This window comes from Onychomys torridus, chromosome 9 (assembly GCF_903995425.1).
Source record: "Onychomys torridus chromosome 9, mOncTor1.1, whole genome shotgun sequence".
In the NCBI taxonomy this organism is placed as follows: Eukaryota; Metazoa; Chordata; class Mammalia; order Rodentia; family Cricetidae; genus Onychomys; species Onychomys torridus.
This window is the reverse complement of record NC_050451.1, coordinates 21,056,559-21,084,222: the sequence shown is the minus strand read 5'-3', so window position 1 is coordinate 21,084,222 and position 27,664 is coordinate 21,056,559. Positions and strand designations below refer to the sequence as shown.

Below are 27,664 nucleotides of genomic sequence, written 5' to 3'. Positions count from 1 at the left end.
AATGTTCCTCAAATACTGTGTCTCACCCATTTCCCCACCTTGCCCCTGTTTAACTCTGACACAAGAAAACTTCCTTAAAATTAGATATTCTGGCTGGGTGGTGGTGGTACACCCCTTTAATCCCAGCACCCAGGAGGCAGAGGTAGGCAGGTCTCTGTGAGTTCCAGGCCAGCCTGGTCTATAGAGTGAGTTCCACAACAGTCAGGCCTGTTACACAGAGAAGCCCTGACTGGAAAAACCAAAAACAGTGGAAAATGTATATTCTGTGCACTAAAAAATACAAGAATTAGAGTTTTTAACAGTACTAAAACATCACACAGCAATATTATGTCTGATTTAACCTTGCACTGGGTGTGTTGGTGTGTAACACAACACCAGTATTTTAGTGGTCTGACATATACACTAACGAAGTTTAAATGTGTTTAAGACTCTACTAGGTAGGGGCTGGGGACGATGATTATCAAGTAAAAGCATTTGCTGCACAGGCATGAAGACCTGAGTTCACAGTCCTTAGCATTGGCATAGCTGTTTGTACCTGCAATCACCACTCTCTGGAGCCTAGACAGGAAGCTAGCTCCTGATTGAGTGAGAGACCACAGCTGTATAAAAGTAGTAAGTGAAAAGTGATGGAGCAGGACACCAGAGACCTCTGTTCTCTGTAGGTACACACATGTAGACACACATGCAAAGAGTCTCTTAACTTTTTTGTTTTGGGTCAGGGTCTCATGTCCATGATGCTTTTGAACTCTTGGATTGAAGGATCCTCCCACCCCCCAGCCTTCACAGTAGCGGGAACTAAGGCACACCACCATGCCTGACTAAAAAATGCATTTATTTATTGTTTTGTGTGTGTGTGTTCATGCTCAGGATGTGTAGGTAGAGGCCTGTGTGCACACTTGGAAATGAGAACACAATTTTCAGGAGTTTGTTTTGTTGACTTTTACGTAGGTTCTAGGGTCAAGTCGATTGCCAAGCCTGTACAGTAGGTACCTTTTCCTGCTGAGGCTTCTCTCCAGCCTGGATTTTAGTTCTCATGTTCAGTATTATGTACCACCATTAGTTGATCTGTACAGTGATATTTAAAAAGAAATACTTCATTCTGGGTTTGATGTTTGTTTTTTAACTACACTTGTGCATTTACTGAATAGGAAGTAGAAACTGAATATGGTCTTGTTGGTCGTAGTACTTTTCTCAATATTCCTTTCTTAGTTACTGCTGCTGTGATGAAACACCATGACCAAAAGCAACTTGGGGAGGAAAGGGTTTATTTCATTCACAGTTCATTATCAAAAGCAGCAAGGCCACTAACTCACATAGGGCAGGAACTGATGCAGAAGTCATGGAGGGGTGCTGCTTAACTGGCTTGATGTCCATGGCTTGCTCAACCTGCTTTCTTACAGAACCCAGGACCACATGCCCAGGGGTGGCACCACCCACAGCGGGCTGGGCCTTCCTCCATTAATAACTAATTAAGAAAATGCCTTACAGACTTGCCTACAACTGGACTTTTATGGAGGCATTTTCTCAATTGAGGCCCCGTCCTCTCTGATGACTCTGACTTGTGTCAAGTTGACATAAAATTAGTGGCATAATTCTTATTCAGAACTTTGTTTGAAAATCAGGTGAGAGAGATTCAGTTTTTGTTTTGTTTTTGAGGTGGGCCTCACTATGTAGCTAAGGCTAGCCTAGAACTTATGCCTATTCTGCTTCAGCCCTCCCTACTCTGAGTGCTTGGGATACATTTGTGCACCACCATACCTGGCTGCTTATTTTTAAATGTGAAGCCTTACTTAAATATAAGGAAAGGGTATATTTTCTCAACTAGAATTATAACTAGGATAGTCATTGTAATTATTTGAATGAGGTTCTAATTTTAAAATAAAAAGGTTTTGTTTTCTTTAATAATGCATGCATAAAAACATGTAAGATTTTGGTGGTTTTTCTTCGTGTAGGATATTATTTATTTGCAAAACACATATAATAAGCAGGTCAGATTGCTTGCTTTTTGTATTAGTTGGTCCAGAAGCATATAAATTTAAAGGACAAAAGTGAAAGTACGTTTTAAAAGTCCAAGAATCTATTTTCTCACATGGAAGAACTCTCAGAAGTAAGTGATGTAGTGTCATGATTCTGTAGAATCATCAGGGATTCTAGGTTACTGTTCCCTGTGTCAAGCATACAGTCTCCATTTTCAGATTCACCTTCTGGATAAGAATAGCAAATAAACCCCAGCTATCATGCTAGAACAGAAGCAATTGGAAGAGAACACAGAAAGCAAAATGATCATTATTCTATTTTCAGTATTCTTTCTAAAATTGTCATTCAGTAAGTTGCTTGTGTAAGGTCTCCCACTGAGTTACAAAGAATGCTGGGAAATTAGTGTAGCAATTTTAAATCTGGGTGCATTGTCAATTGTAAATGGTGGTATTTCTATTAATAGGGAGATGAGATTGAGTGAGTACTCTTACGCTTCTTTGTGTCTTCCTACATTTATTAATGGGTCATAATTTTAGTATTTTTTTATGTTCAGGTGGTTTTCAATGCAGGGTGATGTCCTCTCCAAGGGATATTTTCAGTGTCAGAGTTACCTTTTTATCACCTGGAGGGGCTGCTACTAGCACAAGTTACATATGGACTTAAAAAATGTCCTGTATCCTCAGATCTTCCCCTTATACCAATATGTATGTTCTGTCAGTGTTGCTGAGACAGAGAAACTGTGACTAATATCGATGAGCTTTTACTGTGCTCTGTGATGAGACATGAGATGTCAGTTTTCTCTCCTTTGCTATGTATAGCTAAGAATTCAGACTTAGGTGATACTACTCTTTAGACAGCATTAATTATTCATTTTCAGAAATAGAGGGTATACCTTGGGAAACAAATTTCTACAAGTAGTTCTTTTAATTTCATGCTGTTAAGTATGTGTTCATATTGCCAAAAGAAGTTTTCAGTTCAGACAGGTACATGTCAGTTTGGCTTTCCAAGTCTTTAAGGTATTCTTGGTAACAGATCCTCCTGGGGATATTCTGGAGAAAGTAATGTCTTCATGTCTGTGCTCCTTAAAGGAAGCTGAGCGGATGCTTCAGGATGATGGGGATACTGTGCACCTTCCATTTGAAAGAGGAAGTCTCCTACAAATTCCAGTTAAAAATGTAAAATATAGGTAAGATACAACTTTATTTTGTACAATGTATTTTTTTTACATGTGTTAGGTGTACAGAAAAACATGTAATATTTCTTTGAAATAGTGGTGAATAAATGTTTTCTTCAAGTAAACACAGTGGAAGCTTGGAAGGCTTACTGTTTTCAACTTGGACATTTGACTCATGTGGTCAAAGTCTAGTAACCATTCCAAGACTTTGCATTGACTTTGTCCTACTACTCTGAAGTCTTAATGTTGCGTGTTTGGGTGTTTGAGCAGAATTATACTATGTAGCCCTGGTTGGCCTGGAGCTCACAGTGTAGACCAGTTTGGCCTCCAATTCACAGAGATGTATCTGCCTCTACCTCCAGAGTGCTGGGATTAAAGGTGTGTGCTCCCATGCCCAGCTGCAATCTTAACTTAAATATGATTTAAAGTGTGAGCAGAGGTGGAATACTTTTTAAGCAACTGGTATCAGTCACTTATAACACAGCTGCTATTAGACTGTTATTTTAATGTGTTCTAATTTCTTCTTTTAGTAGTATTTGGTATTAAAACTAGGATTCTGTGTATGCTTGGCAAGCCATCTTCTACTGAGCTACTTCCCAACTTTTTTTTTACTAGGGTTACTATTGCTATGATCAAACATGATGACCAAAAGCAACTTGGAGAGGGAAGGATTTATTTTGCTTACTTTTCCATATCAGTGTTCAAGGCTGTCAGTGCAGAAACTCAAGCAGGCCAGGAAGCTGAAGGCAGGAGCCAATGCAGAGGTCATGGAAGATTTTGGCTTATTGGCTTGTTCTCCTCATAACTTCAGGATGCTTTCTTAGAGTGCCCAAGACCACCACCCCAGGAATAGCAGACACCAAATAGGTTGGGTTTTTTTAACATCCGTCACTAATTAAGGAAATTCCTTGCAGGCTTGCCCATAGCCGATTTTATGGAGGTGTTATCTCTGTTGAGGTTTCCTCCTCTCAAAGGACCTCTAGCTTTGTCAGGTTGTCATAAACTAGCCAGCAGCCAAGACACGTTTTATTGTTTATTCTGCAATAGGATCTTGTTGAGTTAGCACCGCCCTCAGACTTACTGTGGCCTGCTGCTTCAGCCTCTGCCTCCTGGTAGCTGGGACTGATGCTTACATTGCCATCTCACTCGTGTGACTCAGTAGAACATTCGTGTTTGTAGCTTGTTTGCCTGAATTGTTTTTCTTTTGGTTAAAAAAGGGGAGGGGCTAATAAGTATTATAGTTTTATCTATGCAATGTTCATCTTACTTGTGATCAATAACATTGAGCCCACGTTATTTGTGGATATAATCATTATTGGATTGGGGTCTGAAGTCATTTTGAGTATTTCATAGAAATGTAGAAATGTTACATTTGACTTTTATAGTAAGTAGTACTATTTTTCTTTGATATTTGAAGAAATAACACTTTGACACTAAAACTATGAGACTGTCTAGCTAAAAATTGGTGGAGTCATTTTTTTGTGACATCTTTGCTGAGCTTCAGTTGTTTGTTTTCCAGCATTAAAAAAAAATGATTCGCAAAAGAAAAACAAAGGGCTTTTTTCATGTTGTTGTTGTTATATACTATGGTTTTACTTGATGAGAGTGTGAATTCTAAGAGTTTTGACTAAATCTCTGTTTTTAGGTTTTTAGACACAGTGATCGGTTTTTATGTTATCTCAATGATAGAGCCTAGATGGTCAGAAAGTGTCATGGCTGGAATACTGGGGAACCATCCAAATCCAAACTAAGTGGATTTTGCTAACATAATCAGTCCTCTTAGTTTTGATTGTAAAAGAACTTGGAGTTCTCTGTGAATACTTGATAGCAGAATTCTAAGTTTATAATACATTGTTAGATTGTAGTTTAAGTGCATGCCAAATGTTTTCTCAATTCTTAAATTGATGAAAACAAGAAATTATGTGATGCTAATAAAAATGACAACATTAATGCCTTTGCAAGTACTGGATACTAACCACAAAGTGTATTTGTTCTTCAGTATTGACCCTTCAGTTGTTAATATATCAGATGAAATGGCCAAAACTGCCCAGTGGAAGGCACTTTCCATGAATACTGAGAATGCCAAAGTAACCAGACCTAACACGAGGTAGTTATAACTATTTATGCCTTTGTAACTGTTGCCAGTTTCACTCATTAATTTACCTAATGAATCTAAATATATTTTCCTTGCTGGACAAAGCCAGTCCTCTCCCTGTTTCTTTCCATTTCTTCTGCCTATATTGTGTTCTGATGCAGGTTGTGATTGTTTTTCCCTCATAATTATCTTCTATAATTTTTAAATTCATAATTTTATATTTCAGAAAACTATTTTTACCATTTTATAATAAAAATAATTTCTGAAAAGTAGTGCATATATATTTTTGTGAATATAATTATATTCACAAATTGAATATATATTCATAATTAAAGGTTCAATTGAGGATAATTATATTCAAATTAAAAGAAAAAGTATGTAAAGAAAGAAAGTTACTAAGAATTAAATTAATGCTACTGGGATAGTGGATACACCTATAATTCCAGTCCTTAGGAGGCAAAGGCAGGCGGAGGGACCCAAGTTTGAGACTTGATGTAGTCCATGTAGTGAGTGAGTGAGTGAGTGAGTGAGTGAGTGAGTAAGAGAGAGAAAAAGGGAGGGAGGGAGGGAGAGAGGGAGAGGGAGGGAGGGAGGGAGGGAGGGAGGAAGGAAAGAAAGGAAGGAAGGAAAGAAAGAAAGAAAAAGTGCTCTCAGGTTACATAGCAAAACTCTGGCATAAATAAATAAATGAATAAATATATGATAATAGAATAATTGTGCTTTCTCTTGGCTGAGCTCTACCTTGTGATAAGATACTTTTTCTCTCCTTTTATAAAACCTGTATTCTACCTAATTTTCATCTTTTTATTCTTTTTCTTTTGGTTATTTGACATAGGGTCTCACAATGTAGCCCTGACTGTCCTGGAACTCACAGAGATCCACCTGCCTCTGCTTCCCAAATGCTGGGATTAAAGGTGTGTGCCACCATGCACAACTCTTCATCATATATTTTTGATCTTTGTTTCTTGAAGCTTCGTTGTTCCTTCTTTCTGTTTCTGTCTTTAGCCTCTAGGATTTTACAGTTCTTTGAACTTCACCCTGAGTTCCTAATCACATTCTGCCAGCACTCTTGACTCGGATTGCTAATAGGGTTGTGGTGAAAATAAAGACTATGTAGTAATATTAGTGCATATCTTTTATACTCAGCTTGTCCTGTGGCTTGGCCCTCTATTCAAAATCACTTTAGAGTAAACTCAACATCCTGGCTTTACTCATGCTAAAAAAGTGACGTGATGTGAACAAGAAAGGGTTCAAAGAGAGTGAGAGGGATGAATATAATCAAAGTGCATTATATTCATATATGAGATTGCAGAAGAAACAAAAGCAGCCAGATTGTAATAGCAAGTTGCAGGGTGGCATTAGCAAGCAGCTCATAAATATATTGTATATATATTTGTAGTTGACCATTTGAGAATTTATGATTGATTCTTTTAAAAATAATTTTTTCCTCATTGCTTGTTTTAAACAGCCCTGAAAAGCCTGTGAGTGTGACAATAAATTTCGAAGATGAACCATCAAAAAAATACATGGATGCTGAGACTTCATTGTAAAGTCAAACCAAAAGGAATATATAGAGATATATGCCTGTCTGTATATGTATATATATACACACACACGTAAAATGCACATGTGCCATGCCATTGTGTATAATAGTACTGCATGTCACGCTGTTTATGCGTGACTGTGGGGCTCTTTGAAGTAGCATCTGACATTTGTTGTGAGCACCATGGAGACTGTTTTAATGAAATGGTCTCGTAGAAACGAGGTACATGGTTTTTACTCTTCAGATATTTATTTTCTTGGGGGTAAAGCCTTTCTGTTATGCAATAGAAAGATGTGGAAAACTGTATTCAATCTGCTTTTCTGAAATCTGTCAGTGGCAATCATATCAACCTTAAGTGATACATACTTAGTCTATATATTTATAATTTTGAAAGATTATTGTTTCCCTTTTGGTAGTGCTTTACAGGTAAAATAAGGAGTTTGCCCATGTTGTGGGAAAATGACATGTCCTGGTTTCTCTTTGGGCTTCCTTCATGTAGCTCTCCATCATACTTCACAGGTGATGAACACCGATGTGATTATAAAGTACTGGAGATTTTCTAGGTAGGAACTTTATGTCTTAGGAATGATTTTTAAATTTTAAAAATTATCTGGGCTTCCATTCTGATGGACAAGTAAAAAACAAACAAACAAAAAAACCAAATTATATGTGACTTCTAATTTAACACCTACACCATTTATGTTTTGAGTTTTAGAAACTATAAAGTGCCCATTTGCAATAGTTAAATTTTGTTACCTTGGTAGCAAGACTTTCCCAATACTTATCTTTTTCTAGAAACCCAGAGTCCCACTGTTCTTCTTTGTCTTTGCTCTCCTTTACTTAAAGTGATCTCGTGTGCTCCAGGTTCAGATATCTTCCTGTTGTAAGCAGTAATAAAGGGCCAGCACACTTCTAAATGGGCTTGTGATCAGTGTTCCTTTATAAGAGCTACCTTTCATTTTCTTTTGTTACTCTATTGTATGCAATGTAATTAGTAGGTTTTATGCACAATTTCCTTTTAAAATATTTTATTTATTCTGATACTTAAATATTATATAAATATTTGAGACAGTAACAAATATAGAGTAAATTGTTTCTGTTGTAGATATTTGGTGCTCACTTGCATTCTGAAATCAGTGACAAACTTATATCTTTGATATAAAGCACTGCCATATTTACATTTTAAAAGGAAGTTGGATATTTTCTGTGCAGCTCAGGTCGATAACATTGTTCCTAGTCTGTGATAGCATTTGGGTTCCAGTATTTCTGAGCTGTCTTTTAAATGTTTAGCAAATTGTCATCTTTTATATAATCTTAGCTTCCCACAGAGTAAATAAATGCTGTTACAGCCTGTGGGGCGAAAGTGATATAACAAGAGGATGGATAATACACAGAAATAGTGGGAGCCCCAGGAATGCTGAAGGTGATGGGGACATGAAAGTTAGAACAAACGTGTTAAGGAAATTTTAATGTCCCTTAGTCATTTCAAACTAAAGTACAAAAATATGAAGAAATTGATCAAATGAATAGAATTGCCCAAAGCAGATATTTCTGGCAAGTTTGAAGTACTTTTAGTTCATTCTAAACTATGTACCAATTAGTGTAATTCACTTATCTGAGATCACATAGTTCAATTCTAGTTAAAATAGTAGTTGGCACCATCTGGTACTATCTGAAGAGTTCTATTGGACTCCCTTAACCTATGATGGGGGAGTGTTGCCATGGTGCTTCTGGTCATTGGTAACCTCCACTGAAGTGATTCCTCGTCACTCAGCAAGTGTAGTGATTTCCAAAGTTCCCATTTGCTGCTAATTATAACCCCCCTTGATGTGCCCAAACAAGAGAATTTCCTCATATCGTTTCCTTGTGTCTGTACATCAAAGGGTTAACATATTTTACAGGAAGTGATTTTAAAATTTAAACTGAAAACTACCTGGTATCATAATCTTCCTGTGATTTATTTAATTATATATATGTATGTATGTATGATCCAGTGCCAGGAAGAAAAAATGACGTACAAAATACTTTGCATCTAAGATGTTTCACTGTGGTTTTGGTTACTAATGACTTCTCCTTTCTTTTGACTACTTGACTTACTGAACTGATGCGACTACTCCTCTGAAGAGCAGAGGGAATTAACTGCTTCCTTCAGATGGTTACGTTTCTTGTGCTATTTTTTGAAAATAACAATCATGAATAACACTCATTGCAAGACAGCAAGAGAGATAATTTACTATATATATTGATTTTTAAATGCTGCCTTAAATAGGTATATATGAGCAGTAGTAATTGCTATGTACTGATTTACCTCAAGGTGCAAAATAATTAAACTTGTACATATCCATTTACAAAGTTAATTCAGAGAAAAGCCCTGCACTTTCTTAGATGCCTTGATTTTCAGAGTAGAGCTTAGTGCTACTGAACACCATGGCCATGGAGCCACCTCAGGATACTCCTCCCTCCACCATATTTTATTTATTTGTAGAGTGTGTTTACAGAGACTATAATAAATCCTGGTGTTAACTATCTGAAATTTACTTCCTTTGTATTGCTGTTTCAATCTAAAGTAGGAGCTTTTGAGAAAACAGTAAACCAGCTTCCTGATGCTAAAGTGGTGATTCTATATATATTTTTAATAATATTAGATATGCAAAAGTGAAGTACAAGGTTTTTAAAACATTGTGTGTTTGTGTATGTGTATGAAATCACTCTTAACTCTCTTAACTTTTTTAAACTTGTGGCATACCAATGTTCAGATTTGCCAAGCTTTCTAAAAGACATGTAGGATGAAATGTTTTTGTGTGCTAATGCATGTATTTATTATGATTTGTTTACTGCTGAAAATCACTAACTCTTGTTTCTCCAATCCCCATTTCTACTCACTGAAAGATGTGGCTTGAGTGTAAGCTTTCTGGCTTCCTTTTCACAAAGGCAGGTTCAAAATTCTACAGAAAGAATGGTCTCTTACAGTGAGGTGTCACACCAGAGCTTCCTGTTGAGGTTTTATGAGTGTGCACAGCTCAAGCAGCTCAAAATCTGCATCCTGACAAAGTGCTCAGAGTGGGATGTGTGAGCCATCAATACAGCATTGTAATTCAAATGTGTTTATATTAACTAATTTACATGTCTGAAATTTATTCATGTAGGTTTCATCATTGTTATCATTTGTAGTGCCAATATGTGAAACTGTCTTCATTTAGTCCAACAGTTATTTATTTTTAGAAAGTAAATTTAAAGACAAACTGCATTCAAGTTTTCAAATAGTGTTCCAATCACAAGATTTGTTCATTTTAATTGCAAGGTCCCTTTTAACTTTCTGGAAAGTAAATTGTCAAATAAAATCATGTAAAGATTATTTTAAAGTTTTAATGTGTACTTAAAATTTAAGTCTCAGTTCTATGGTTCTTAATCATATTTTTTGCACATTGATTATTTCTGTGTAGCTTTTCTTTTGTTCCTTTGTTCAAAATTTTTGGCTCTTTAGGGGTAAGGTGTCTTCCAGTGTTTACTATGTTAGGATTAAATTAAAATTCAAATTTGTTGTTCATTTATATAATATTTGATACCTTGGTGTGATTTCCCAATCTAGTTACAATTTTTATGGTGTTTATAATAATTGCAATGGTATTTTCTTTTGTAATAAAATCCAAAGTCAATTAAACAAATTGTAGACCTGATATTTTTCATCTATATGAAGTAAAAGTCTCTACTTGAGTCTATAATGTGAACCATCCTGCCTTTCACATTTGTTTCTTAATTGTTAGAGAAAACTATTTTTTTGTAGATGTTCTTGAAAATTGAAAGAGCAATAAAAATCTACATAGCAAGTTAGTTGTTGGCTGTCATTTTTACTCTGTTATTGGGAGAGCGGTAAGTCTAAGGTGGGGACAGGGAGGAAGGGAGTGGGTGCCTTCTGCTTCCTGCTTCCCAGTCCTTCATGTAGAAGAGAAAGAAAAGAAGAGGACAAGAAAAGAGAAAATGATGGCATTTTTATAGTTAGGAAATGTTGAAGGTAGCATTCCTTTCAAAAGCTTGCCCAATTTCCCCTTGTGTTTCCAACCTAGAAACTTGTGCTGTGTACTGTATCACCATTTTCTTGACAACACAGACCTCTACTCAAGGTCGGTTTCTCTTCTGGCTAATTTTACTTTTATTTTGATTGTTTTCCTGTTGCTGCATGTTACGCTTTGCTCCTGTTTTCCAAATCGAGAGCCTTCTTGTATCTCATTGTGAATTTGTTAAGCGGTGGGAGTCAGATGAAGAAAACCGTGTACGCCTTTGGAGTGTTCTGGTTCCACTTGAGAGATCATTTACACTTTCCACGGGGACTGGCTTGTTACCACTGTTTACCAGGAAGGCATTCCTTACTCAGGACTGCTTGCTGTGGCCTGCCTGGTCTGAGTTTGAGCTTACTCTCCTTGTGGTGGGCCTGTGTTTGTAATGGAGACACTTCCTGTGTTTGTTTGCAAAATGTTTTCTGCTTTTGCCTTTCTTTAAAGCCCATCTAAAGGTCTGCATGGGCTTTAGGATCAGTCTTACTCCTGTTACAACCCGCCCCTGTGTGTCTGTGTCTCTGTACCTGCCTCTCTCTCTGTCTCTTTCTCTCTTCCTCCTCTTTTGCTCTCATACCCTGTGTGTGTGTGTCAGTGTGTGGTGATACTTTGAACAAATTTGCCTGAAGATCAGAGAACAGAACAAGCCACAAACAGAGGCCGGGCAGTGGTGGCACACACCTTTAATTCTAGCACTCGGGAGGCAGAGGCCCAGATCCGTCTGGATCTCTGAGTTCTAAGCCACGTTGGGTTACACTGGAGAGGCTGAGGAATTGGTGAAGTAATAGGTGTTGACTGTAGCTTGCTCTGCTTCTCTGATATCTCTGATATTCAGCTTTCACCCTGATATCTCCTTCTGGGTTTTTATTATAAAACCATTTAGGATTCGTGCAACATCTGTGTATCTGTCTGTATGTCTCTGCTCTCTCTTGTTCTCATGGTGTGTGTGTGTGTGTGTGTGTGTGTGTGTGTATATTTCTGCCTCTTCTCTCTCTCCTCTCTCCTCTCTTCCCTCTCTCTCCCCCCCACTCTTTCTGTGTGTGTGTATGTGTGTGTCACATACCTTTTGTTTTAATAGGCCATGGGTTTTGAAAATGTGTTCAACCATTTGACATTGGGACACTATGTTATCTACTAAGTACATACTTGAGAACTATACACTCAAGTATCAAGTTACCTCACCCTACCAAAAACACATGAAATTTTCTTTCTATAATAAGTTTGCTATTTTATATTGGGCTGAATTGATATCAATCCTGTAGCACTTGTGGCCTGTGGGCCACAGGTTAGACACACCCTATATTTTCAGAAATTTATGATGCAATTTTGTCTTGTATTGATCCTAAATATCTTAATGTAGGTTTAATTTTCCTTTATTTCTTTTAGTTTTATGTTTTATTTGTGCGTGTAAGTGTGTGTGTGTGCACGCGCGCGCACGCGCGCGTGTGTGCTACATACATAAAAGTGCCCACTGAGACCAGAAGAGGGTGTCAGATTCCCCAGAGTTGTAAACTGTCTGATGTTGATGCTGGGAACTGAACTCTTATCCCCTGCAAGAGGATTAAATGTTCTTAACCACTGAGCCATGTCTCTAGTCTGCTTATTTTAGGCTATAATTAGGACTTAATAATGTAGTTTAGACGTTCATTTCAAGATGGTAAAGGAAAGAAACAACAAAAAATGGTAAGTGTCCTAGGATTGAGCTGAATTGACAGGACGCACAGAGTGGCTCAGACTTGTTCCTTACAGTCATGGATTCACATCCTTACACTGGGGTGATCATCTGTCTTTGGCCTTAGTGGGGTCATGGCTCATATTACAGTTTGGGCTGCACCCTTAGACAGTTGAAGATTATCACCTGTAGCCAAGGTGTCATGCACTCTTTTATGGAGCAAACATCGATGACTCACATGGAAAGTCAAAGTATTAATTTCACACATTTTATGGAGAAGTAGAAAGATAGGAAAGTATAGTTGGTATCCCACCAAAGACAAGTCAATCTTTAGCTAGTTGCTTTAGCTCCCTGTTTGGTAATTAGGAGTTTATAAAAATAATTTTCTGTTCTACTCTAGCTTCACAGCCTTTTTGGCTTTTATTTGGGAAAATCAGCCCAGAGGGTTTCATGCCCTGAAGTTAGTGCTGTGTTTGCCTCAGTTTGCATTTCCTCTCCCATGCTTTCATTTCCAGTGTAGAACTATACTTTTAAATTGTATACGTTGATTTTTGTTTTGATGTAGCTTTTTTGCAGTGGTGTCTCAGCCCAGGCTGGCTGCAAACTCCTGAGCCTCTTGCTTCCACTTACTGAGTGCTGAGTTACCCACACCCCAGTATTCCAACACTGGTGCGTAGGGCACTACATCTTCGGCCACTACAAGGCCACATCCTTGTGTTTGACACTGCAGCCACTGTGTCATTTCCTGTTCCCAGCTTTAGACAATCAAGAGCAGGTGCAATGACATCCTCAGGACTTGTGCTCACCAAAAATAGACTTTCAAAGGCTTTATGTATTGCTTTTTTAAAGGCGATTTTAATGCAAGTCAAATTTTTATTTAAAAAAAAAATCTCTACAGACTTTCTAAAAGGTTGTGTCACTTTGCAAAGCTCTGAATGATCTGGTGACAGGAGTCTGATAGAAAGCTCTTGCGCCTGGGGAACGTGTTGTCTCAGGATTTTCTGCTTGAGACATGTGTTGTGCGGTAGCAGCTTGAAGTGATTTTGTGCATCTAAGTGATACTAAGCATGTGGTTTTAGAGTTATCGTCCTGCCTGGCCCACAAGTCAGATTCCAACCCCAAACCCAGAAACTGACCATGTGACGTGCTTCATTTTCCCATTTTAATCTTTGAGAACTGATTTGCAGTCCATGATAATTCTTGGAGCACCTGAGATAAACTATTTAGGATTCCAAGCTTCTCCTGACTAGGATACAGCACACAAGTTTATGTCCACCCTGAGCTTCACCGAGCGTTTTCTGGTTGCTCGGGTAGCCGGGTAGGCGTCACCCGTCGCTATGGTGCTACTCCACCTTGCAGCGTTGTCATTTCTGATTGGCTGAGCTCCCGAGGCTGTGGAAGACGTGTTAGCGTTGGTTCAGTCCCTCGGGGCCAGGAAAGGAATTGACTAAAAAACCAACAGGTGTCAGTGAGGGAGCTGGTTTGAATTCGCTCGGATTCTGCAGCAAACAGGATGAGGAAGATGACTTGAGGTTGGCCTGAAGGAAGGCCGCCTTCCTGCGCGGTGAGAGGTGAGGGAAGCTGGGTGTCCTTATGCCCAAGGCCGCCGGGGCAACCTCCCATCCCCGAGGCCATCCACAGGTACCTTCCTGAAGGGGCGATGTCAGCCTTGGGGTCAGTCAGCCAGAGCCTGCCTCAAAGTAGATAAGCTTGTGCTGAAGAGTGTGTGTTGAGAGGTGAGTTCCGCGTTGCGTGGTGCTTCCAGGAGCAAAGGACCTGGTACGGGTAAACAGCTGGTATCCGTCAGCTCTCATGCCTCTGGAGGCTTATGATCTCCTTTGTGAACAGCACACTCCTGCCTTCCTTTTACAGAGTGGGCTCTGCTCTCCTCCACCTCAGTGCTTGCCTTTAGGGAACTTCTGTTACAGATGTGAAGAAAGTTTCCATCACATAGAAAGCTCTCCTTAGCCAGAGCCCAGCACCCAGCACCCGGCTGCAGTTGTGAGCGACTTTCAATGCAATCCTATCCTACCAGGCCCTACTACCCTTGGACTCCTATGGGAACTACCACTATCTAAATTCCCCAAACCACATCCTTAACACCACTTCATTTCTACAAAACCATTCCGACAAAGCTATCTCAGATTCTACCAGTCCCTTGGTTAAACTGAATATACATACATACATACATACATACATACACACACACACACACACACACACACACACACACACACAGACAGATATATATATATCTCCAGAATTACTGATTATAGTCTGTCCCTATCCATCCAATCCACCTGCTCACCATTGTTAGACTGACTTATCTTTTTTTTTTTTTTTAAGTGCTAAGGTGTATTTTCCTTTCCTGCTGGAAGCCCATCTTCCCCACTTCCCTGTTTTCCAGTCTTTGGTTAGCCAACACCAACTCCATCTTAGCTATGCACAGAATGTGGTCCATGCCACATCTGAGGCTGTCTCAACTCTTCTCACACTGCTGAGAATGGACTGCTTTTGTAGGGCAGTACACTCACTTCCCCATCCTTGTCTCTGTGTTGCCTGATTTTTTTTTTGCTACCTACAAATATGAGAAGACTGACTCATTCATGGTTCAGCATCTAGATCAGACACCTAGCAAGTGCACTTAATATGTACTTGATAAAGAATGGTTCTCTTAAGTTACCAGCTTTTCAGAACACTCTCATAACTTCTGGATAAGTCAGAGATATCTTCTTCTTAAGTGAATATTAATTTAGGGATTTTGCTTTAATTGTAAAAGTCCAGAAGTTCTTAATTTATGCTCTATTTTATGCCATAATAATTATAATGAGAATCATATGGTGTGATTTAAGATTGTTAAAGAGAAACAATGCAGTGTGGCTTGTGAGAGCTGAGTCCCATACAGTTTAGCATTACAACTCTCTGCCCCCTAACAAATCACTGCCCCTTAAGCTTTTTACCTATGCAAATAATGATAACAGCTTTAAATCATTTAAACATTGAATGTACACTAGACTTAGTTCTGCACATGTGCAGTTTTCATGCGTTTAAAAACAGTGAAAATAGCAGTTATGAAATATCCATGGCTGGTTCACAAAAGAAAAAGTTTTTAATTTAGTCAAGAGTAGTTTCTAGGACACCATGTCATCCTTAGACTGCTTGGTGTATAGCTTCAGCGCTGATGAGGAAGAGACTAATTTAGTAACTTTACCAGTCATTTGAGGAGTCCAGGGTCAGGCCAACTGAAGGGAGGTCAAATAAAGTTAGTAAAGGATGTAGACGGTGAATAGGGAGTCCAGAATGTGACTGTCTGTCAAAACCAACCAGGCCTTGCAGCTCAGGTTAGAGCCTCTTGGAGAGAGAGGTGGAGAGCATCTAGAAGCCCGAACAAACAGGCAGTATTTCCTGAGCACCTGAGTCTTAGTGAAAAAGCCAGCACATTCTGCTGGCCTGACAGCACCCACCTATAGTGCCAGCAAGCTGGAAGAAGAGGCAAGAGGATCGGAAGCTTGAGCCAAAGTTGTGCATATCCATTACTCTTTTGGGTACTCTGACCACATGTCTGATGGGGCTCAGGACTCAGGGAATAGTCCATCCTGTCGGGGAAGGCATGGTAGCAGGGGGGTGAGCAGCAGGGGCATGAGGTGGCTTCACATAGTGCAAGCACAAGGTGGGGGCTTTGCTGTACTCAGCTGGCTTTATCCTTTCTCCCTTTTCAGTCAGTGATGGCTCCCAGCCTATGGCATGGTACTTTGAACATTCAGGGCGGGTCTTCTCTGGAACCTTCTCAGACATAGTGTGCTTTATCAAGGTCCTATTTCTTTCCATTTTTGTCTTTCTTCTTTTGACACAGGTCTCCTGTAGCCAAAGCTTGCTTTGTACTCCTGATTCTCCTTCCTCTTCCAAATGTCGAGTAGATGTTTTACAACACAAATGAGGTGAAAAATGAGGTGGGTGGGGTACCGGAGAGGGAGAGAAGAGCCAGGTGTAGGGACATGTGCCTGTGATCCCAGCTTTTGGGAGGCCAAGTAAAGAAGATCCTAGAGAACGTGAGGCTAGCCTGGGCAACCTCAGGAGACTGTCAAAAAAAGGGAAGGGGAGGGAAATGAGAAGACATCCAGAGCCCCTGGGAGGGCCAGAGCAGCCCCTGCAGCTGTGGACACTTCAGCCAAGGCCATGGAGGCCAAATCCCAGCTCCACCACTGCCAGGAGGGCACACTTTGGCCACTCCTTCATCTTTTGGTATCTAGCTTCCTTACCTGTAAAATAGGGGTGGTTAAAACAAACTTCTTAGACTGCTGGTTTCCTGGAAATACCAAGTGTTAACTCTTGTAGAGGACAGAGGCAAATGGATAGGGAAAACAGAGGAGCAGGATAGGGGAGATGGGACACTAACATGAGAGTGTTTAGTTAAGACTCGTCAGGAAGTATAGAGGCTTGCTATGGTGGAAAGTGAACCTTAAACATACTCAGTCATACCTAATTTAAATCAAGAATTTTTTTAAGCAGATGAAAAGCATGAGTATTAGCTCTAAATGAAATGTACTATTTCTCACTAGTAAAACAATAACTTATTTTGAAACAGAATCTTGTTATATAGACTAGGCTGCCCCTAGACTTACTATCTAGTCCACATTGGACTCAGATTTACAGTGATCACTCTTTCGCAGCCTCCCAGGTGCTAGGATTACAACCCTGAGCCACCATACCTAAGTTATTTGAATCAATATGTCAGACGTTCTCTTGTGTCAACTCAAATTGGTTAGCAGTAACAATGACAGTCACTGAGATCAAGAGCTTCTTAAATCTTCTATTGGTAATATTTGTAATGGACCTCAGAGCCAGAGTGACAAAATGATTTAAAAAGGAAATCCCCCCTATGAAAATTAAACTAAAATTAGAGGCAGAGCAAACCAAGTCCAGGCCACCAGGAAATGAGCTCTGTGTTTATCATATTTTGCCAGTGTTTGTGGTTAATTAACTTGAAAAAAGTGGCTAGGAAAAAATGCAACTAGTGGAATCTGGATCTTGTCTGTCACCATTTTTGTCATGACTGTCCTAGTGGTCCAACCTGAGGGAGTCACCTCCTCAAATGTGTCACTTCTAAAGGTAGAGACTGGCCCACACAGATTTGCCACATGCATGCTACACTCGGCCAGCATCTTTTCTTTATGAAATCATATTGTGCTGTAAGGACACTTGATGTCCATTTTTAACATAAATGTCATGTTTTCTTTATCATAAAGAGATTTCACCAAGCCAGCACTGTAATCTCCTTGGAGCTTACAAATCATATTCTACTTGGGAATTTTCATTAATACCCAGGGATCTCCTGGAACATGTCTCTAGAGAAGCAGGTTCAAAGCCCGGTGTGAGCGGCAGCTGGCTGGTGAGGCAGGGCCTTGTATTGCAAGCAGAACCTCACCCACGAAGAGAATACAACATCAGCTAATGCTCCATCTCATTTTTGGGGAGGGAGGAGTCACTGTAGTGAGGAGCGATGATGTAAGCTTGCACGAGGTCTTGGTGGCCGGAATAGTAAGAAGCTGGTAGACAAGAACCATATTTAGAAGAAAAGTCGTCAAGGCATAATGACCAAATGCTAGATACGGGATTGAAGAGGGGCCACTTTTTCTGTGCTCTGTGCCCAAGGACCCTCTGCTCTACTTGAGACTTAACACTTAGCTCTCTTCCTTCTGCTTTTTAGCGCAGTTCATTTGCATTCCATGATTGGTTTGGATTAAGTCAGGTAAATTCCTCATTAGACATGTTAATTAGCCTGAAGTAATAGAGTTGAATAACAAATTGAGTAACTCACATACAGATACATTTTAATTTCAGAGGACACCCTTACTCCCACCCCCTTCAGGCTCCATAGACTTTAAGGCTGCCGCTCTTCATTTCCCTTGGGCTCTTGTGCTGGGCTGGCTCCTCATCAGCTCATCTTCCCACCATTTCCCAGACCACCCCCCAGAGCCTGTATTCTGCTCCGATCAACCTCAAGATGTGTCCACTGCTCTCCTTATCCTCCAGTCCTTCTTCAGAACCCTAAAAGGTGCAGACTTTCCAGAACCTTCCACCTCACAGTGACCTTTGATTTTGTTCAGTGCATAATCTCTTTTGGACATGTTCCCCCTGTGTTTTTAACGTCTTACATTTGGCAAAAATTATTTTTTTAAGTATAATTTTCAGGAGGCTGTGGTGGCTCACTCCTAATATGATCCCAGCATTAGGGAGGCTGACACTGGAGGATCATTCTGTGTTCAAGGCCAGGCTGAACTCCACATAGAGAGTTCCAGGTCAACCTAGGTTAAAGAGTGAGACCCTGTCTCAAAAACAATATTTTTTTTTAAGCTGCACATGGTGTCACACACCTGTAATCCCAATGTTTAGGGGTTAGAGGCAGGAAGATTGGAATCCACAGCTACATAGTAAGTTCACAAGCTAGTATGGACTCCGTGGGGCTTTTGATGTTTTTCATTACTTGTTATAGAGGTGAAAGTTCTCTAACTTCTTTTAATTCGTCCAGTTGAGTAAAGCTGGAACTGGACCTTGCCATCTGGTAAGGAAGACTGACCACAATTCGTCCAAAGACATTAGAGCTGGACTCAGTAGTTGTATGCCTGTAATCTTTGCACTGAGGTGGAGACAGGACAATGGGGGGTCCTAGGCTGGTTCAGCTGCATGAGACTGTAGATATGGGAGAGGAATATAATCAGTATGATAACACCTTCAGAGGATGTATTGATTTATCGGGATGCATGCTTCCCTCATCTGATACCTTTACTTCTTTTTTGTTTTTGTTTTTTGTTTGTTTGTTTGTTTTTCGAGACAGGGTTTCTCTGTGTAGCTTTGCTCCTTTCCTGGATCTCGCTCAGTAGCCCAGGCTGGCCTCAAACTCACAGAGATCCGCCTGCCTCTGCCTCCCGAGTGCTGGGATTAAAGGCATGTGCCACCACCACCCAGCAACCTTTACTTCTTTAAGCCATACCATGCTCCTGATTATTTTAATTTTAGGTATCATAATCCCATTATATGACATATGTAAATGTTATGTCAGATGCAGGGGGTGAGGAGAAAGAAAAATTCAGACCCAGATCATAATGGTTAGTAGATTTTCAATGATTCAGTATGTTTTCCTCAGTGGCCTTCCTGACTATTTCTCTCCTCAAAGACCACTCTTGACTTCATCTATGCCAGATTCTAGGAAAGAGTCTTCCTAGCACTTTTGGCCATTACAGGGACAAATTATGATGCTTGGCCAACAGGAAGATATGTGAACTGAAGTTCTTATTAAAAACAAAACAAAAAAACAAGCAAAGCCCCACAAAACTGGGTCCTCTCAGTAAATCAGGCTGTAGCAGCAGGAAAGCAGAAGACTGCAGTGTGGTGAGCACAGGTCTCCCCAGGACTTGGGAGGCAGAGGGGACTCTGACAGATGTCTATGAAGAAAAAGCAAAATTAGACTCTTGACTTGGGGCACATTTAAATATCCATACAAAAGTAGCTGGGTCTTCTTCTGTTTTTCTACACTAATTTACAATTCATTCTTCATGATTTCTACTTTCTTTTCTCCCTCCTTCCTTTCTTTCATAATAATTGTATTAGTTTGCTTTCTATTGGTGTGATAAGCACCATGACCAAAAGCAACTTGGGGAGGAAATGGTTTATTTCATCTTACAATTCCCTATTATAGTCCATTGCTGAGTGAAGTCAGGGCAGGAACTCAAAGCAGGAACCTGGAGGCAGGAACCGAAGCAGAGACCATGGAGGAGTGCTGCTTAGTGGCTTGATTCCTTTGACCTGCTTTCTTATACAATCCAGGACCATCTGCCCAGAGCTGGTGCCTCCAACACTGAAGGACCTGCCCACATCTATAATTAATTAAGAAAATGCCCCACAGACTCAGACAATCTGATGGAGATATTTTCTCAGTTGAGTTGCCTCTTCCAAATGACTCTAGGTTGTGTTGTGCGGACAAAAACTAGCACAGCAGTATAGATGCTAAATGTATCTTTAATATAGCAACTCACAAACATGTTTTAAAGCTAAGTGGGTTTTCATTGCTTATGGTAGAATTGCATACCTGTGAGAGGTTCTGTTACCTTCATCAACTTCAAACTGAGCTTAGACATAGTAAGGTTTTAGTAAATGTTTGTTAAATTCATTAGTCCTTGCTGTTCTATCTAGCTAAATTCTAAAATATTCATTGTGTCTTCTTTCTTGCTATGTACCAGTGATGAGAGCCTTGGCCTCTAAATCTTGACCCCAGCTCAACTGTTTTGTCACAAATATAGTAACTATCTTAGAAAAATATTTCTTAAAGTCAATATACTGTATTTGTGCATTTCAAACCATTTAGGTTCTCTAGATCTTGTTGCACTGGAACACCCATCAATTGGCAGTCCTTTGCCTCTAAACACCTCTAGATTTTCCTAGACATTGAAGTATGCAATTCTAAGATAATAGCACATGGTTTTCATTCATTCCTGAACAGCACACTGAAGTCTAATTGTGGCATAGAAAAGAAATCGAATTTTTGGAATATCCAATTTAATTAAACCAACATTACATTCTATTTTATATTTCCTATATCATCGATATGAACTCTTCCATTCATGCAAACACTTGGTCCCCAACTGATAAGATTGTTGTGGAAAGTGTTTGAAACTCTAGGAAGTGGAGTATAGCTGGAGGAAAGGTCACAAAAGGAATAGATCTGAAGGCTTTGATTGGTCCTCATTTCTTACTTGCCTCTACTTCCTATCTGTGAGGTGAGCAGCCTACCACTGTGATGTCCTGCCTCACTAGAGGCACAAGAAGAATAGAAAAATGAATGGAAACCTTTGAAACCATGGGCAAAAATAAACCTTTCTTAGCTGGGGTTTCTGTTGCTGTGAAGACACACCATGACCACGGCAACTCTTAATAAAGGAAAACATTTAATGTGGTGGCTCATAGTTTCAGAGGTTTGTTTAGTCCACTATCATCATGGTGGGTTATGGTGGCATGAAGGCAGATATGGTGCTGGAGAAGGAGCTGAGAGTTCTACATCTTGATCATCAGGCAACAGGAAGCAAACTGAGTCACTGGGTATGACTTGGCATATATGAGACTTCAAAACCCTCCTCCACAGTGACACACTTCCTCTAACAAGGCAGCACCTACTGCAACAGAGCCACGCCTCCTAACAGTGCCACTCCCTGTGAGCTTATGGAGGCCAGTCACACTCAGACTGTTTGTATCAGGCATCTGGTCACAGCAATGGGAAGTCTGATGAACACAGAAAAGTGATACCAGAGATGGAGGATCAATGTTGGGGCTAAACCTCATCATGTGACTTTGGCTTGTAGGAATTAGTTTGTGGGAGGAGTTTGGAAAGGTGTGAAAGTTGGACTAGAGAAGCCATAAACTGTAAAGTAAGCATAATGATTTTTCTGGAGGGATCTCAAAATGCTGCCAGAAATATAGATATTAAAGGCCATAGTCATGAAGTTCCAAGAGGAACATGGGTTCTACTGGGAACTGGATGAGATACTATTGTCTATTATTGTTTGTATCCTTAGACCTTGTGGAACAATGATGGAGTGGGCTTGAGAGATAGGTCAGCTGTAAAGAGAACTTAATTCTCTTCTAGAGGACCTGAGTTTGATTTCCAGCATCCATGTATAGTAACTTATAACCACCTCTAACTCCAGCTCCAGGGAGATCTGATGGCTCTGGCCTCCTCTGGCACCCTCACACACATGCACATACAAAATTAAAGCTAAAATAAAAAATATTATGGACTAATCAATCTGGTGTAGGAATCAAAGTTTCCAATATTTATGTGTGGTACAAGTATTGACCAATACAGTTAGCCAAATCTACAGTGAGAATTGGGAGCAAATATGCAAATTAGAAAGACTTAAAAAAAAAAGAAAAAAACCCAAATAATTACAGAAAAGCTTGGGGAAATTTGGAGTTCAAGAAGTCATGATTCCTGAAGAGAAAACGGCATGAAAATAATGTCAATTACTTTACACTGGGGCCAAAGGAACTATGTTGCAAGGACACCTCAAAGGCTGGCAAGATCCCACACATCCAGGCTAGCATATGAAAACTAAAGAGAAGAGAACACCTGTGGGCATACCAGGGGTACCACAGGATTCATTTTACCATACTCAGTTGCCAAGGTACTCAGAGGCCAATGTGAAGGTAGTCCAGTGGGGCCTAGTTGTTTGGTAAAGCTGGTGGCAGACCTTGGTGTCATTTATGAGGTGCTTCTTCTTTCAGACATGCACAATGCAAGAGTTAAAAGGTCACCTAGGCTACAAAGATCTTTAAAGGAAGCAGCCCCCGAGACAGGGAAGTCCAAGTTGCACTGGAGACCCAAGGGTGCTGGAGATGCCAGGAACATGAAATGTCCATTGAGAAACATGGCAAGCAGTGAATGGACCCAGTCCCAAGAGAGTGTGTGTGGGGGGGCTGCAAATGGTAAGGGGGTTGGAGCTCATATACCCTGGGTACTGGACATAGAGCTAATTATAAAAGTTAATGTTTGCTCTGCTGGCTTTCAACCTTTCTTTGCTAGCCTCTTATTCCTCCATTTTGGAAGGCAGTTGTCTATTTTGTACCATGGTATCTTCAAGCCGAGCCTCTTTCTTGGTGATATATAGAGGTTCACAGGTATGAGTTGGCTTTGACTTTCAGAGGAGACTTTGGCTATGAACTTTTCAACATTGTTGGAACTGTTAGTTCTCTGGAGGTGGTTTAAATGGCTTTTGCATTCAGAGATGGCTATGAGCCTTAGGTGGCAGAGATGGAAAGTTGGTCAGTCTCCAGCTTAGGGAATGTGGCCTAGAAGAGAAGAGTCACTGGCTAGGGGGTGTGACTGTGAAGGCTAGATCTGATTCTTCATCCTCTCTCTCTCTCTCTGTCTCTCTCTCTCTCTCTCTCTCTCTTGTCCATCAAGTTTTGAGCTTCTCCCATGCTTCACTACTGTGGTATTCTGTGTTATCACTGCCCTGGAAGCGTCAGGGCTAAGGACCATGGATCTTTGTAGCTGTGAGCCATAATCTTTCATCATGTGTGACCCATCCTGCAGGCCAGGTTATTAGGTCGGACCCGAGGAGGCACCACCTGAAAGACCAATGGGGGCGAGAGAGGAAGGAGACCAGGCGCATAAAGAAAGACAGAGACAATCTGAGTCGCGTCAAGGTCTCATTTATTGTAAAGTAAAGCAAGCTTATATACTGGTGGATATGAAGGGAAGGGAGGGAGATGAAAAATTGTTAGAAAAGGGTTCAGGACGAGATCTCTTTGGTCCAGTGCTCAAGCAACAGATCAATCAATTAGAAAAGGGTTAGGGAGAGGTCTCTTTGGTCAGATGCTTTGAACAACTGATCAATCAAACATACTCCAGGAAGTTTAATCTAAAAGCACACTTTGTAGTTTTTCCGGGAGTGATTGTTTTTGCAATTCAATGGGTGCAGTTATGCCAGATCATCCAAGCAAGAAAAGTCAAGGCATAGCTATCCAACTTTTGGTTCCCAACACATGTGAGTTACTTATGTGAGATATTTTGTAACAGCAGCAGAAAGAAGAAGAGTATCTTCATCCTTCTGCCTCTGTTATGAAAATGAGAAGAGTTGAGAATAGAAATAAATTAAAAGAAAAAAAGCAAACAAGTCAACAACTGTGTATCAAGTGGGGAAAAGTAGGATTAAAAATAACACTAGGAAAAGTAACCATGGCAATATTAAAATGCTGAATTCAGAGTGCTGAAATGCCTATTGAGCTGTATTTCCAGGCAGGCCACCTCCCTGCCAGATACTCAGGTAAGCTTATGGACTGCACAAGATTGGCCTGACCATTATTATGACTGCTGCTAACATGTATTGTTCAGATACTTGAAGAATTCTGGAAGGGAGCTGGAAGGATGGCTCAGCACTTCATAACACTTACTGATCTTGCAAAGACCCTGGTTCAATTCTTAGTATCCATATCAGGGGGCTCACACTGCTGGTAACTTCAATTTTCGGATATCTGGAGTCTTCTGGCTTCCACCTCCCCAGGCACTTACATATATGTAGTGCACACAAATTCAGGAAGGTACACAAATACACATAAATAAAAAAAAATAAATCCCATAAGGAAAAAAATCTTTAAAAGGAAAAAATGGTAATTTTGGAAGCTGAGCATGGTCACACACATCTGTCATGGAAGATGGAGGCAGTAGAGTTACCACAAGTTCGAGCCAGCCTGCTCCACATGAGGAGTTCCAGCACAGTCAGGGATACTTAGTGAGACCTTGCCTTTAAAAAAATCAACAAAGAGCAAAGTGAAAAAACACTTCATAAAGAATTCTGGAAGTGTGGCAACATCATGACACTGACCACTTACTTGAGTGTGGCTTTCTCTGAGACACTTGGGGACGCGGCCCATAATGAGAGAGGGCTCCTTTGAACCCATACTGTGTAATTCAGAATACTTACAGAGAAAGACAAGTGAGGTTGTATAAAATTGCTGTCAGTAAGCTTTAAATATTTGTTAGTCGATATATTTTATAAATCCCAAAGATGATTTATACCTTATACTGATGTACAGAACAGTATTTGTGAAAAATTGGCCAGAATATTTAAATCAAGCATGTGCCAGAAAATATGGGCTAAAGACATGGCCTAAATCTATCCAAGAAAGACCTTTTGAAGGTAAAGAGTCAGTAATATTCATTTTAGTACTTGCAATTATTAATTTTTATATGTTTGCATAGACATCATGGATGCATTTTGTCTGTTTTAACTGAGACTACTTTGGATTATGTAACCCAACTAAAAGCTGTCTCCGTTTACTTTGCAAGGAATGCAATGTTAATTCTGAGGCATTGATGTTTTACAATGCCTGATCAAGACAAAAAGGTGAAGAACTCAGAGAAATCAGCCGATAAAAAGCAGCAAGGGACAACCACCAGGTAACCAGGTGTTTGTAGTTATTCACTGGGGCAGCACTCTTGAGTGGAATTAATGCGTCCTGTAAATCAGCTCCCGGGTTGTAGTTACTCAAACACTGGGCCCTTTCTAGAGTTTGGAAAGAAATGGTCAGCATGCATACCCTTGTCTACAGAGGCAAGCTTCCAAGTGGTGGTGTCATCATGGTAATGTGACCTTGCTCTCCTGGATCCTGCTGTGGTTAACACTGTGCTGTTCTTTCTCCTAGGGACCATTCAGACCTTAAAAGACTTCGGTGCCTTTTGAACGTTCAGTCAAGCAAACAGCAGGTAGTGTTTTCAAAGGATGCAGCATGGCACTGAGGACCGCATGTTTCTGAACGGGTCCAGTTGCCATCCTCGTGTGCCCTCTCTTTGCTCTGCTGTAGCGTTCTTAGCTTCCTCTGGCTGCTCTCTCCCGTGGGTCAGGCTCTGCCGAGACTTGGCATCTACAGCCTTTTCATTTCTCTGCTTGTCACTATATATCCTAGCCAGCAGAACTTGTCACTATATATCCTAGCCAGCAGAACTTGCATCCTCCAGTCTATAAACAGCCAGTTCTGTCATCAAATGCCAATGTTTACCTTTTGGAGCTTCAGGGAAATTTATTCTCCAAACACAGATTACCACATCTTTGTCCTCTCTGTAACCTGCCATCCTTCTCTTTCATAGAAAATGCCCCCTAATGCTTCTCAAATTTCACCCCAACAACGGAGGTATGAAGTTTTGGCTATTTTTAAGCTTTTATTAGACAAAGAGGGAATGGCACTCCTGGTTTATATCTTAACTTGACATTTTAGTCTTGCTTCTAGAAGACCTTGGGAAGTCACGGGAGTAGATATTGTTGTCTGGGGGATTGGGAAACAACCTAGCAGCCCTAAGAATGACAGCAGCAGACTCATGCACTGCTGCTGACTGTCAGTTGGGCTGGGCTTGAGCCCTGGTCTTCTGCCTGAAGGTTGGTAATGCAGCTATGATGCTTTGTCTTATATCATCCCAACCTACCCGAGAAACATGACATTCTCACCTGTCTATTCTAGTGAGTGACTTCCTCAAGACTTGGTGGCATTTGAAGAGCAAACAGGACAGTTCATGCTTAGGAATACTTGCTACCCACAGGTGCCTTGGCTGCTCTTCTCCATATTTGCAACATCTGCTTTCACAGATGGAAAAGCTGAGGCACAGAGAAATGATGGTCTCAAGACACCAGTCTGCTCATGGAATCCAATTCTCTAACTAGACACCCCTATCCTGTGCTGTATGCCCTAGCCATGGCGATGCCTTTCGATGAACTGGAAAATTAACTTAGGGTTTAAAACACTTGAACCAGTCAAATGTCCTTGAAATGGCTTTTCTCTGTGAGCTCTTTCCTCTGTGTCATCCCTGCTACAAGGCCCCTGAGATTCCTCTTCTCTGCGTGTTCTGGAAGTTATTTTCCTCTGATGCACTTGCAGCTGTCCCAGTTCACATCCACTCTTCTTAGGGGAAAAGAGAATGACCCTGATCATGATTTTGTCACAGACCCATTCTCCCCTTCCATACATCCTCCAGTGTGACCACAATATCCCAAGTTGCTATTGGCTTGCTTTCTCCTAGACTTCTTTCCGCGAATTCTGTCTTGTTTCTTAGGTCCAAATCAACTAACTGCCCCGCCTTCACACAGCTGCCTTCCCCACATGGAGCTCCTTCTCCATGGTAGCAATTTCCTCTCTTGCCGTGGGGACTCTTCTAGTCTTATCTTCTGATAAGATCCATGCCCTCGTTGGCAACGCTGGCTTTGCTTCTGATCCACTGTTTTATCTTTTCCACAAGTTTGTGGTTGTTTCTCTCAGGTGGACCTGGGACCGGGGTCACAGTGTGCACAAATAGCCGCTGGCCGGGCGAAAGGAGCGCCTATGGCGCTGCTGGGCTTGCAGCTCAAAGCCTTCGGCGTTGGGGCTCACAGCGGCTTAGGTCTGCTTTGCCTCCATTTACCACTCCCTTGTTTCTCCCTGACAGGGCTGATTTTTCTGACAAGTTCATATCTTTTTGCTAATTTTTTGTTTACAAATAATGCATATTTAAAATGCTTGGATTATTTAGAGAGCGGAGAGATAGCTGTAAGAGAGCATGCAGTGACTAGCCTCACTTGGAGGAAGGTTCCTAAACGTCTCAAATTCTGAGGCTCATTCTGTTGGGAAAGTT

The 27,664-nt window shown here is 40.5% G+C and overlaps 2 protein-coding genes across 10 annotated transcripts in view; both read left to right on the top strand.

Annotated features, from left to right (window-relative positions):
• Positions 1 to 10,616, top strand: part of Slc4a7 (solute carrier family 4 member 7) — a 92,766-nt gene extending 82,150 nt beyond the window's left edge. For 5 of the 7 annotated variants that reach the window (XM_036200012.1, XM_036200010.1, XM_036200011.1 and 2 more), the window contains 3 exons: positions 3,066 to 3,163; positions 5,151 to 5,258; positions 6,715 to 10,616. In XM_036200012.1, the coding sequence (XP_036055905.1) occupies positions 3,066 to 3,163; positions 5,151 to 5,258; positions 6,715 to 6,796 (288 nt within the window). In that variant the 3' untranslated portion in view covers positions 6,797 to 10,616. The remainder of the gene's footprint in view (positions 1 to 3,065; positions 3,164 to 5,150; positions 5,259 to 6,714) is intronic. The other 2 variants (XM_036200014.1, XM_036200013.1) reach the window with 1 other exon arrangement.
• A 3,301-nt stretch (positions 10,617 to 13,917) lies between these two features.
• The window catches only part of Nek10 (NIMA related kinase 10), a 189,933-nt gene continuing 176,186 nt past the window's right edge, over positions 13,918 to 27,664 (top strand). Inside the window, exons 1-2 of one of the 3 annotated variants that reach the window (XM_036198624.1) lie at positions 25,375 to 25,465; positions 25,711 to 25,771. In XM_036198624.1, coding sequence (XP_036054517.1) covers positions 25,392 to 25,465; positions 25,711 to 25,771 — 135 coding nt within the window. In that variant the 5' untranslated portion in view covers positions 25,375 to 25,391. Of the gene's footprint in view, positions 14,085 to 25,374; positions 25,466 to 25,710; positions 25,772 to 27,664 lie in introns of those variants that run through there. The other 2 variants (XM_036198625.1, XM_036198626.1) reach the window with 2 other exon arrangements.